The sequence below is a fragment of the Leptodactylus fuscus genome, chromosome 7 (genome assembly GCF_031893055.1).
Source record: "Leptodactylus fuscus isolate aLepFus1 chromosome 7, aLepFus1.hap2, whole genome shotgun sequence".
In the NCBI taxonomy this organism is placed as follows: Eukaryota; Metazoa; Chordata; class Amphibia; order Anura; family Leptodactylidae; genus Leptodactylus; species Leptodactylus fuscus.
Window position 1 is genome coordinate 62,905,862 of NC_134271.1, and position 14,153 is coordinate 62,920,014.

A 14,153-nucleotide genomic window follows, 5' to 3' on the forward strand; every position below is an offset into this window, starting at 1 on the left:
CTACTACGGACACCGGAGTTGAAGCAGAGCTCAGTTCTGCTACACCCAACCATTCCTCCAGCTACTCCTCCTGTCACACACATCTCTGGTGCTCAGCACACACTCAGCTCTGCTACATCTCTACACTCTGTTGTAGAGATGTTAGTAGAGCTGAGTGTGCGCTGAGCTCTGCTACACACGAGATGTGTGTGACAGGAGAAGTAGATGGAGGGATGGTTGGGAGTAATGCAGAGCTGCTACACCAGAGATGTAGCAGAGCTGGCCGATGTTAGTAGTCTGATGCATTAGAGCTGAGTGTGTTAGTCTGCTGCATCAGACTGCTACATCTGCCAGCTCTGCTACATCGGGCCGTGCGCTCAGCTCAACTCCGGAGTAGTTGAGCTGAGTGTGCAGTATTGGATTAACCCCCTCCCCCCACCGTTGTCCACTTACCTGCAGCTCCCATCTCCTCTTCTTGGTCCGGTGCAGTCCTCTGTCCGGTCTTCAGAGTGCCCTGCCCCCTCTCCCCGACTAGTATTATAGAGAAGGTGGGGCTTAGGAGAGTGTGGGTGGGGAGACATCTCCCCGCCCAGTACCCGCCCACACTCTCCTAAGCCCTGCCTTCTCTATAATACTAGTCGGGTGGGGGGGGGCTTAGGAGAGTGTGGGCGGGTACTGGGAGGGGAGACATGAGTGATGCACTCACGTCTCCCCGTCCACACTCTCCAGCTGCACTAAGCCCCACCTACTCCCTGTATCTCTACAATACTAGTCTAGGGAGGTGGGGAGCAGGGCGCTCTGAAGAGGACAGAGGACCCCGCCTCCCTAGACTAGATGCAGGGAGTAGGCGGGGCTTAGTGCGACTGGAGAGTGTGGGCGGGGAGACTTGAGTGCATCACTCATGTCTCCCCTTCCAGTACCTGCCCACACTCTCCTAAGCCCTGCCTTCTCCATAATACTAGTCTCGGGAGGCAGGGGCAGGGTGCTCTGAAGACAAGTGGACAGAGTACCGGACCAAGAAGAGCTGGGAGCTGCAGCTATTTAGGTAAGTGGACAACGGTGCGGGGGGGGGGATTAATCACTACACAGCGTGGGGTCCAACAATTTTTGGACTACATGCTGTATAGTGAATAGGATCATTTTTAAAATCCAATCTCCGAATGATCGGAAATTGGATTTTAAAAACGTTCCTGAAATGTCAAGATTGGCTCAACCCTAAGTGCTGGCGATGTAGCAGTGTCCAATGTAGCAGAGCTGGACCTGCTACACACTCAGCGCTGCTGCATCGGATTGCTACATCGGTAGAGCTGAGTGTGTAGCAGGTTCAGCTCTGCTTCATCTCGGCATAGGAATGCATTGACCAGCGTTGATTGGCCGAATGCCGAACTTCTGTATGGCATTTTGCCAATCAACGCTGGTCAATGCATTCCTAAGGGAAAAAGTCAGCTCGCGCATATCGCAAGCTGACAGGGATCCCGACGAGATGGAGCCCCAAAGAGCTGGGTGAGTAACATTCCCCCCTTAATAAAGGTAATCCCTGTAGATCTGTCCCTGTCCCACAGTCACATAGTTCACAGTTCCAAATTAGTTATCTGCTTCTGACCGCCAATTACTTTTTCCGATTTTTTTTTTTTCACTGCCTCCGTTGTTGTAGTTCCTGTCCCACCTCCCCTGCGCAGTTATTGGTGCAAAAAATGCACCAGGGAAGGTGGGAGGGGATACGAATTTTTACTGCGTTTGCGGCCTTGTATTCGATTGTAATCAAATATCCCGAACGGCCTGATATTCCATTGACTCTGTATTCGATCAAACGGTGTTCGCTCATCTCTACTTCTCTCCCCATTTCTTCCCTCAATTATCCATTTGTACTAACACCTGGATGTAAAAATCTCATATTGTCAGATTTAAGACGTAAGGAACACATCACCTCCCTCCCGTCCATTATTTCTTCCCATCCTCCTCTCATCTCTGCACTGTCAGCTTCTGATGAGCTGTCCATCATCCATCATCATTATCATTCATCATTTCAATCCACTACTTTATTATTATTACTATTCCCATCACTATTATTACGTCTCCCAATCCCTCACCCATCGGATCTTTCTGACTCCTATACAGTACAGTATATCATTCAGATATCCTTCTATCTCTATGTTTTTACTTTTGAGGGTCAAACTTCATATCTTCATGTAAATATTTTCTTATCTGTTATCCATCAGTGACCATATGACCTAATACCTATCTCTGGCTGCTGTCCTGCAATACAGAAGAGACCGCAGTGCTCTGCATATCAATGTAATTGATGCCAGACAACCAGACCTTGATCCAGGGTCACCTGAACAGTATATAGGAAAAATGTGTGAAAAATGGATCATTATCACTCATGTTCAAAGTGCGAGGTTTCATTCTTTCTATGAGATTTCTAAACCTAGCTTGTTGACCTTGTTGTATACATCAAGAAGCAGAAAACCCATAAGAGGTGTAATACTAGCCACAACTGTGTATTTGATCAAATGTATCGCATAATCTTCATGAAAAAATATTTAGTGTATATATTAGTGTATACAGCTCCTGTGCAGACTTATGTATTTATACTTATATATAACCCAGTCCATTACTTATTCCATTTGCAGCCAATCTATTTGCATATTGGGTTTCACCCAATTCTTCAGGAATTATAGTAGTTTTCAGTGCAGCTATTAGCAACTTACAAACCATGCCAAACAACAACTTGGCACAGTTTTCAGTAGCTAATGTAGGCGACTACATCTTGGCCACCCATCAACTGCTACATATGGCTGCACCCTGAAAGAGGATTGACCATGGGTGTGAAATTTAATAAACCTTTCTAGATTTTTTTTAAAGCGGAATGGGAAATGGAATTCCCGAGCGGAGATCAGGCGTAGGTGTGAACCTAGCCTAAGGCTAAAGCCTCATGCAACTTTTTTTGCTGCGCTTCTTTGAGCTAAAGCCAAGAATGACTACAAAAGGAATAGAAGATCTATAGAAGTTTCTTATACTTCTACCTTTTGCGCAAACCATTTCTGGCTTTAGCTAAAAAAAACCCCTGCAAAATGTGCAATAAAAAATGCTGCGTTTCTGCAATGTGAGGCTTTAGCCTTAGGGTAGGCTCACACCTGCACCTGATCTCCGCTCGGGAATTCCATTCCTCATTCTGCTTTAAAAAATCTAAAATCTATGGGAATGGAAACCTGAACGCAGATATGAACCTAGTGTCTACCAACTAAACTATTTGAGGCATATAGATTGACAGGGTGCTACTCTCTCTTTGGTCAGGTCCCCACAGGACAGAAACGCCGCGATTTGCCCGCGGCGGAAACACTATGGGAAAAGTCACTGCGTTTTACAGTAAGGGCAAAGTGGATGGGATTCTGGCGAATCCCATGCCCACTTTTTAGTTAAAAAAGTGGTGCGGACACAACACGATTTGCAATACTGGCGCGGTTTTGGAAATCGTCCCAGCAGTTTCCCCATAGGCATAATTGTAACAGAAAGTCTGCAGAGGTAAACTCTGTGATCTTTCCGTCTATAGCGCTGTGGAAAGAACTGTGATTCATTGCCGCTGCGGTTTTTCCTGCAGCACTTTTTTGTTGCGGGATGTCCCACGGAGCCTTACCCTTTCACAGTAAAATGCGGCTCATCAGGTCTGAAAGCAAGATCAGCACATTATGGGAGACACCCCACTGCAAAGCATCATGGCTCCAGATTAATAACTCGAGTTTCATTTTTTGGCAGCTTATATTAAACTCACCTCAAATAAAATCCATTTGACAGTCCTCTAGCACCACCCATGTAAATCTTTTCACCACTTATTTTCTCCCACAACCTTATTCTTTACTAGTAGATATCTTCAGTTAAGTCTGCCTTTAATGTATAATGCAATAATATCCCTCTGGCAGTTACCCAGACTTATGTATCAGTCACACCACTTTCACCTCAATGCAGCCCTATATCTGCTGCTCAAAGTCAAGTAGGTTTAATAAGCCAGGGTAAACTAAAGACACAATTCATCCCAATGGAAACAGAGTACCAGCCTTCAGCCTGGTATGAATCACTGTGCATTGTCTTGTCAAGGCTCTGCTACATTGTATCTACTTCTCCTCTATACATTGTATTTTCTGCTCCTTTATACATTGTATCTACTTCTCCTCTATGTATTGTATCTTCTTCTCCTCTATACATTGTATCTTCTCTATGACCATGTAAATAGAGAGAGTGAGCTTTGCGAGCTTTGTGCTTAGTCTCTAGGATCAGCAGCACTGGCAATACAGATTAAAAGGGGGATTTAATACAATATATAAAGGTAGTGATTGCCAGAGGCGTCTACCTAATGCAAGCCTCACAAACTGGGGATATGCTGTGATGAAATGCACCTTGTAAAGCCATTGGCTCTGGTCACCAGCCTCTATCCAATGCTTAACTGATGATGCTGCTGATCTATTTGGGAAGTTGGCTGGCTCTCAACGAGAAGCCTCTTCTCAAAGGCTGTTTCACAGTGCAAATATGCACAGAGCAGCCTTGGTGTATGTATAATAGAAGCTCCAGTCCCTTCTAAAGCTGGCAAAATGGATCCCAAATCTCAAGCCACCCTGTCCCTGCTGCTGTCCCAGGTAAGAGCTCAGCTTCCTTCACTGCTTCATATGTTGTGCTGCTGCATAAAATGTATTTTCATGGCTTTTCTTCTCCCCATTGATGCACTCACTGCCTGTATGTGTGTGGATGGCAAGGCAGGTGAGAATAGTAAGCACAGACAAGCAAAGCTCACAGGGGGCTCTGTGATCTAAGTGAGGTGCTGATTTTCCAGTCGTTTCCACATGCTGGACCCCCCTCCTCTTTGAATCTCAGGTCTTCTCATTAAAGTTGATGGGATCTAAAGTGTGGGGGTTATTTTTGCGGTCATGCAGTACCCCACCCTCCTGGCTGGATCCCCTTTGGAGATGAAACCCCCGTTCCCTGCTGAAAGCTGCATCTTAATAGTATGACTAGGATACATTGCAGTGGAATCCCCAAAGTGGGGGCACAGTCTGGTGTAGCTTTCACATTGGCAGCATGGAATTTGGAGGGGCATTTGGTCACCCCTCTACATGGACTTCCCAGTTACCATGCAGGGAGGCTATTTCATGTCTGGATTGCCGAGCCTGTGGATTGCAAGGACATTATTCCTACAGAAGTTTGCATTGAGAAGAATATCAGCATCACTCCCCTGGACCCCTGGAGATGCCAACATGCATTTTACTATGGCAATTCTGTATTATTTCTGCAGCCCTGACAAAGTAGCTTGTTGCATAGTTTTTAGCAGGGTGTTGTGTGTATGCTCTCTGCTCAGAATATTGTATATCCCCCTCACTGCAGCAGTGGCAGAGACCCCCAGACTCCAGCATAACAGCTGAGCCGCCTCCATTCAAGGCATGGCACGGCTGCTGCTGTCACTCAGCACAAGATCTCTCCCTTTTCTCCGACATCCTCAGCTCCCACGTCTTCCTCTGCCCGTGGAATAAATACACTTGTCATCTCAGCCTCCGTGCTGCTGAACCCTTCCAAGTCGGGGATTACAAAAATCCCGGCACCCCTTCTCTATAGATCCCTTTCTTTCTAGAGCCCCTTCTATTATCATGCAGGTTAAATTGCTAAGCAATCCATCTTGATTTCCCATCAAACTTTACTTCAGTATAGTGGAAGTTTGTGCCATAAAATGTACCCAATAGATTGCAAGCTTTTGTGCCCAGTGTAGCAATTGAGTTCTAAAACAGATTGCCAGCCCTTGTGCTCAGTGTAATGTAAACTGGACTACAAGCTGCTGTACCCAGAGTAATGACAGTGATCTATAGTAGATTGTAAGCTTAAGTGTCCAGTGTAAAGGCTGTGCTGTAAAATAAGCTGCAAACTCATGTGCTCATTGTTAGGGCAATGATGTAAAATAAAATACAATCTTATGTGCCCAGTATAAGGGCAAACTCCTACTATGTCCATTTTAATACTACGTTGTATAATAGATTGCTAGCCTCTGTGCCCAGTGCAATGACTGTGTTGTATGATAGATGGTTAGCTCCTATACCTAGTGTAGTGGCTGTGTTTTATAATAGATTGCTAGCTCCTGTGTCCAATGTAATGACTGTGCTGTATGATATATGGGTAGCTCCCATATTCAGTATAGTAACTGTGTTTTATAATAGTTTGCTAGCTCCTGTGCCCAGTGTAATGACTGTGTTGTATAATAAATTGCAAGCTCCTGTGCCCTGTGTAATGACTGTGTTGTATAATAAATTGCAAGCTCCTGTACCCAATGTAATAACTGTGTTGTAATATAAATGGAAACTGTTCTGTAAACTATTGATTGCATTATAAAAGAGATTGCAAGCTCCTCTGCCCAAAATATTGACTGTGTTATAACATAGATTGTGGCTCCTGTGCCCAGCATATGGACAATGTTGTAAAATAGAATGGAAGTTCTTGTATATACCATAACAATTGTGATATACAGTATTACAAGCTCTGTAAATGATATACATATCTATATGAGGAGGTTGGAGACACAGTTGATACGGGTGGAGAAGGGTTAAGTGTAGCTCAGCACTGGAGATGGCAGTGAAAATGAGGGGGATTTACAGATGAGTGGAATAAGATGCATTGGGGTAACTGAGATTATTATTTATTGCTGGAAGCTGTAATGGAAACCTTCAGATGAGTAATAAGGAGACCTAAGCAGTATATACCTACACTATATGGTGTATAGCCTATAGGCACCCTGAACTGCTGACAATTCTGGGCTCCTGTGAAAAGGGTGGATGCTGTCAGGAGGAATATTACTATAGATTCAAGGGAAGGAACAAGACACATTATCTGTATGTTTTGTGTTATATAAGGTGTTTGCTTCTATTGACTGGTGATGAAAGTGTAAAATAATCTCATATACTGTAGCTGGATGCTACATAACAACAGACAGCGTAGAGGAATAACTTTCCTTCTATGGTTCAGTCATAATAATATGTTATGTTGCCCCTAAAATTGTGAGGCAGTTATATAATAGGTAGGTATAATGAAGGAAATGTGGGATGTTCAGTAATATCAATATTACACGATATTGATTCCTAAAGGCTTTCCTCTGGATGCAGGTAGTTGTTCCTTTTAGTGTCTTTGGTTGTAATAACATAGGGAGCCTCTGTTGAACAACCTCCTATTGGGCAACAATACAGTTTGTTGCCCTAGTCCTTAGTAGTTGAATACCCTGGCCAAGGCATACGGGCTTGTTGGTGCCTTGCTCAGCACCCATGACTAGAGCCACATGCTTTGCCAGTGTCCTGCACAGTGTCCGGGTGCAAACTTCATGTGCCATGGTACTATACATCATCTAGTAGGAGCTAGTATCCTTGTGTGATCTCTAGTGAGGCAATGGTTAGTGGATATAAACCAACGTGTTGACTTATATATGGGTGTGTATACTGTAGCAAGCCTGATATTGTCACTTTACTCTTTGTGAGTGCATTGTCTATGCATCATAACTAATGTAACAATAAAATACTATGCTATGTTTCACCATACAACCTCAGCACTGTTATATTTCTGTATTGACTTTTTGTGTTGTGGTGCATGCATTTCCTGTTTTGGGGAATTACAAGGTTAGTCTATGGGTTGCCATATATTGGGTTGTTCCACAAGAAACCTTTGCCTGGTACCACTCTGCACATCCCAGAATCCTATCTGAGATATCACAAGCCCCGATATGTAATTACATGGCTTAATACAGGGAAGGTGTGCTAGTCTCTGCATCTTTAGTCTTCTGGCATCTCGTAGGAGCAGTTGCTTCTTTGTAGTCAAAGATCTGCGAAAAAGATTCTCATTATAATGCTGGGCTCTGGCAGAGCGGCGCGCACAGTGATGTTCTAACTGTATATACCTTTTACTAGTGTTTACCCATAACTCCCTTTACTATTAATGCAGTAACAAAAAAGAACATAAATATCATGAGTGATGAATATGATGCTCTATGTCAAGACTATCCACATTTTACAATACAGACTCCTTTCTAGATTTTGTTTGGATAAAATGTATTAAAGGAACATACATATTCTACATATATAGGCCAGGAAACAATCATTTGGAAATCAGACCGCTGGTATGCAGAGGAGTCACATGATGGCCACCCAGGGTGTCAACACTCATGATTTTACCAATATGGCATGGCTTTCTTATCTAGTGTAACCTACAATTTAATAGGACATTAATACGGACGCCATCAGAGGTCCTGTTCTGGTCACCTGTGTGATGACTTAAGAGAATTTGTTGTATTTTAAGAATACAAAGCTCATTCTAACAATACTAGAAGATCCTTGGCTCTAGGCATGCAAGCATTGGCGTATTGGCATACTAAATCCTGTAGGGTTATCTTGGCATCAAAAGATTACTAATTAAAATTAGTTCTTCATCAGTTCTATGATTCAAGTTCAGGGGTCACTTCTGGCCTCTACAAGTATAGGCCTGCACTGACTAGTCATAGATGTAAAGTAGGTGGTCCTTTGGGACCACCACTCAATTGTGTTTACAACTTACCATCTTGATTTGCTTGGTGTCCTTTCACTTTCTTCATCCATTCCACCTTACATATGCCCATTGAATATTGACCATAGGTTCAGCCAAATGGTACCATTATTCTGCATCCAGGGGCTCCCCAGCTCATAACCAACTACTACTCCCAAAATGTCCTGACAAATTATTGTACCTTGAAGTATATTGGTTCATTGGAGATGACCATGTCGAGAGAGGGCGAGTACTAGTTCTCCTGCCCACCATATGTATTGGGAACACAGTTTAGTTACTTTAATGCTGGAAATGAAGCCTTCTGCATCAGAACATCCAGTGTGAGTCACTTCACTAACTCCGTGTAACCTCTGATTTGTTATTACAGTCGCATATATATAATCACAGCTGGACAAGGATTAGCTACATATCCACAGCTTGCGTCTTCAGTGCAGACAATGGCCGAGAATTACAATTGCCAGTTGTTTTTAGGTGCACCAACTGCTAACAAAACTACCGATACCTCACTAAGTGTGTATTAAATATGTAACATCTAGGTCTACTGAGTGGGTGGTCTGTTCGTGGTGTGATGTCAGTTCTATGCTGTGACCGGTGAACCAATCAGATGTTATTATTATACATATCAACTTCAGCTGTACTCCCTCCTCTCCCCGCCTTTCTGTTTACACAAATGGATGATTTTAGGGGGGACTGAGGCGTATCCAAAGATCCTCTAAGGAGGCAGCAGGGAATTACAGGTTGCTGAAGCTGAAACTTATCCCTAGTACAATATAGTATAGGTTCATATCTTCACATGCACTTATGATTCACACAAATGTTAGTGGTATACTATATTTTAGTTTACATGTTTGCATTCATTAGGAGGCAACTGATGAAGCCTATAGGCATAACTAACCTGTACAGCAATGCTTTATAATAGTTGCCCAGTTGATATGTAATTATTGTGGTATTATAGGCATCAGTAGGTTTCTCTATAGCAGATTTAATATATGATTTATGGCTACTAGCCATGAACACTGAATAGCGGAAACCAAGTGTATTACTGGAAACTCATATTACTACACCCTGTGTCTAAAATCCTCACTAATATAATTTAGTATAAGCTGGTATTACTATACACAAGCCTTTGAGATGTGCACTATTCATATATACCTATTATCAATGCATTAGCCCTCCGGTAGCTGGGAGATTTGAGGTTTGGCTGCTTTCTCATGTATCTCATTTCACATAAAGAATGATGATGTTGTATTGCTATGACACTTTCTAAGCTGTGACAGGTAGAATCAAGAAACTAAAGTTATAAGTGAACCAAATTGACTATTATACCTGGACTACCTTCATTGTACCCTAAGTACTCATTCCTTGTCAGTCCATCTCAGGGTCCCAGTGAGGACCTGTTGAATTGACAAGACTTCTTATCATTGACTGCTCCTTGTTCATGGTAGTGTGCATGCCACATTATTTGAAGCTTGTAAGCTGTCATTGTTTGGTCTTGTAAATGAGGGATATTTCTTATAAATTTAGTATAGACCTCATATGAAGATTTATCAATCTTGTTGAATGAAATCTCCAACCCTGCAGATTTATAATAATAAGACTTGGGGAGGAAACTCTATCCAAAGACTTGGTTACAAAGTCATCCAGTGTTTACAGCACTACCCACATAGTAAGGGTAAAGAGCCCCAACAGAAAGCCATAGAAGACCAGGTAAAACAGCAGATAACTGCTCCCCATTCTTGTTCTCCTTTTTGGCCATGATGCTGCTGGATATGGCAGGGGAGAGGAGAAGTAGTAAAGCGATGACTCACAGAGCTGCCAAGAACTTGGTAACATGGACTTGCAGCCTGGACCACTACGTTGGATGACTCTGAACTCAAGCCTCGAGATAGAGTTCCTCCCATGTCTTATGATTTTTTCTAAATCTGTGGGTTTGGAGATTTCATTCCCTATAGCTATGCCTTGCTTCTAGTTCAATGTCAAGGTTGAGAATTGGTCTAGTTGCGTGACATTTCTGAAGAATTGCCTTTCAAAGTAGTAGCTTTTACTTTACAAAAGGTCCTTAAGTAAGTCGATTCCCTTATAGAATATGGAGCATGTGCGCCCATGCACCAACTATGTCACTAGTATCTAATGGCTTCCTTTTGAAAAGGGGTCAACTAGTACTTGTCTATAGCCATTTGATTGTTTTCTCATGGGCTGAGGTTTAGTTTTAAAGACGTTTTCCATTACTATTTCCCCTCAATCTACAACTTGCTTTGCAGTTATCGGATATTAGTGTTGCCACTTAACTAATTGTTTGCTACAGAGTCTAGTCAGATTGTTGCACCCTCCTAAATACTTGAGACCGTCTATCTGCGCTTTGCATTAATGAGATAGTGGGTAATCTAGATAATTGTGGATGAGGTAGGAGGCTCATGTTAGAGTCCTGTCAGCCTGACATTGTTTGTTACTATGCTGGTATCAGTCAATTAAAACTTGGCACTGTATAAATAGATCCAAGGGCCATTGCTGATACTGAGTCATTTACATGCTGGCAACAAGCGTTTGGACTGTCCGTATATGTTCACCGATATCTGAGCACATCTTCATCCCACTTGTCATCTAAATATCACTGTCACAATGCAGTACATGGGCCTCTCATCATCCTGAGTGCTATAGTATATGCCTGACTGGACTGCTAATAGTGAAGCCAGTAGGTGGCTTAAATATTCAGAGGCAGATTATTCATTTTCATGAAGTCACATTTATGAAGGCATGGCTGGAACAAAGTCACTCGGGACAAATGTTCCCTGGGGCCACTATTACTATAACACATGACAACCAGCAAAGAATGATTGACAGGGCATAACGGGTCTCTAGTGGCTCACCATATACTGTAGCCAAGTTTTCATAATCCATACATGACAATGTATTGTGGTAGATAAAGATATGTAGAGCTTTGCTACATCAAATGAAAAAACATCCATGGCACCCGGCAGTAGCCCACTGTCTAGATCTTTAACAATCTTTGGCTACTAGACAGCCAAATCTACAACTCCAAATCAGCCAAGACAACATTACATTGCACCCTTTTGTAGGGCTTATTCTAGGCTATCTGCTGCCTGAGGCAAAAATTGAAATGGGGCCCCCTTGTTAGAATGCACACTCCACTAGGAAAAAAATAAATATCCTGCTCAGCCCTGCTGATCAGCCACAGAACTCGTAGCATTACCCCACAGGTAATAGGAGCACTATAATCTATGTGGGTTGGCTATTACCTGTGGGGGGCACTAGCTTTATGGTACCACTGGGTTCCGGGAGTAGAATAGAAGATGTACACATCCTGTATGCTAGCAAATGTCCTGGGTGCCACATAAGTAAATTGTAAGTACAATATAACTGAAATTCAGAGTGAAGGGGAGGAGCCCGAATATGTCTCTAACATTTTTGGGGTATCAGAGGACCCCAGGGCAACTGTACAGGTTGTGGCTCAGGTTCAGACAGTGGTGCAACTTGGCACTTACTGTTCACATCCAACCTGCTCACTGCTACCCCCTCACAGACATTGTGATCTACGCTGCAGGGCAGCGTGCAGCTCTATCCACTAGCAATTGACACTTGCATGATTGTGTTGTGACATTTAGAACAGCCTAATGCAGTGATGGCGAACCTTTTAGAGACCGAGTGCCCAAACTGCAACCCAAAACCCACAAAATTTTCGCGGAGTGCCAACACGACAATATAGACTTAATACTATGCGGATCCACAATTGCGGACAGTTACTGACCAAAAATTACAGTCATGTGGGGCTTTACAGAGCTTTCAATAATACAAACAACGTTGTACTGAAATGTAAAGGTCTCGGCATTTGGTACTTTGAACAATTAATTTTCACTATTTACATCGCACAGGATCTGTTTTATAGTTACCGTGTAATATTCTTACATCCTGTACTAATATCACGTCTGCTATAAAACAGATACTGTGTGATATAAATAGTGAGGGGACCCCAGACAGTATTATATGCTCTGCAGTGGGCCCACCACACAATATTATATTCTCCACAGTACCACAGTAGCCCCCCAGTGTTATATGCTCCGCAGTAGGTGTCCCCCTCCCCACAGGATTATATGCTCCACAGTGGCATCCACACACAGTATTGTGTGCTTATAAATAGCCCCCCCCCAGTATTATATGCTCTTTAGTACACCCCCCAGTATTATAAGCCACCCCAGTATTATAAGCCCCCCCCCAGTATTATACACTCCCCCCAGTATTATAAGCCCCCTCAGTATTATACACTCCCCCCAGTATTATACACTCCCCCCAGTATTATACACCCCACCCAGTATTATAAGCCCACCCAGTATTATACACTCCCCCCCAGTATCATACACCCCACCAAGTATTATAAGCGCTCCCCCCAACATCATATACACAGTGAGCCACTCTCATACTCACCCCTGAAGAGCCGCCGGCATCCACCTTCTTGTCACTGGCGGCGCTGATGACGTCATCGCGCCCGCGTCGGGGCAGAGGTCAAACTCTGCAGCCAGTGTAGGCCGCGGTCGCGCGATCCGCGGCCTACCCTGACAGCTTTCAGCTGTATGTGCATTTGCACATACAACTGAAGGCAGTGATCGCTCATCAACGGGGAATCCTGTACCGGATTCCCTGTTGGTGAGCGATCCGGGCGACCGCACGCGTGCCAGCATGGAGGGCTCTGCGTGCCCTCTCTGGCACGCGTGCCATAGGTTCGCCATCACTGGCCTAATGCAATAAGTTGTTCTGCCATAATGGCTTCAATAAATGTTGTATTGAGATACCCCTAACTAAAAAAGCTCATCCTTATAAAGAGACATTTTTCTTTTGGCAAGCATTTCTCACAGTTGAAATCTATGCACACTAGTTATTATGAAATTTAAATTCTTTTCCTAGCTATTCCTCTTTAAAGAAAAAAAAAAGTCTACAACCTCCCCAAGCAAATTGAGCTATCACCACCATGTTACAGAGCACATTACAGAGATAAACAACATATTTTTATGTCACTTTTGTAGATTTTTGAGAAAAACAAGTGTGAAGTCTTATGCAAATGAGGCGGATGGTGCACTGGGGGTGGGCCTTCATTACTAGGAGCACTAATCTTGCTGCTCAAGTAGTATGGGTGATAGGATAGGTCAGCTAGTATTACCAGTAGTGATGTACCGTGTAAGACTTTAACTGGTTTATTTGTGTGAAAAGTAGCTTCAGATGGGGATCCCTAACTGGGCACTGTCATCGGTATGGGGCAGGAGCAGGTCTGAGTTCAGATATTAGTGTTTACATAGATCGACTAGACTGCACTGAATCCAGTGGGCCTTGGCACTGCCCATGTTTTCCTTGTCTTGATCATGTATAAAAGGGAGCATTGTGTGTCCTATTAATTGATGGACCTTCTCTATTGTCTGTAAATTTCTCTTTATGGTGAGTCAAGCTCCCAGCACTTAGCAGGGCACTTAACAACATGTGCAGAGATACATTTGTTGATATTCAATGCATATTCCTTGCAGATTAAATCAGCTTTAATCCATAATGCCAATGAGGTGGCGAGTCCCACAAGAGCAGTCCTATTGCTGGCACTTGTCCTAATAAGCAGAGGC

General features: G+C 43.3%; 1 protein-coding gene across 1 annotated transcript in view; it reads left to right on the forward strand.

Annotated features, from left to right (window-relative positions):
* Positions 1-4,453: 4,453 nt before the first annotated feature.
* The window catches only part of LOC142214455 (cadherin-13-like), a 295,805-nt gene continuing 286,105 nt past the window's right edge, over positions 4,454-14,153 (forward strand). The window contains exon 1 of the mRNA XM_075283403.1: positions 4,454-4,610. Coding sequence (XP_075139504.1) covers positions 4,566-4,610 — 45 coding nt within the window. The 5' untranslated portion in view covers positions 4,454-4,565. The remainder of the gene's footprint in view (positions 4,611-14,153) is intronic.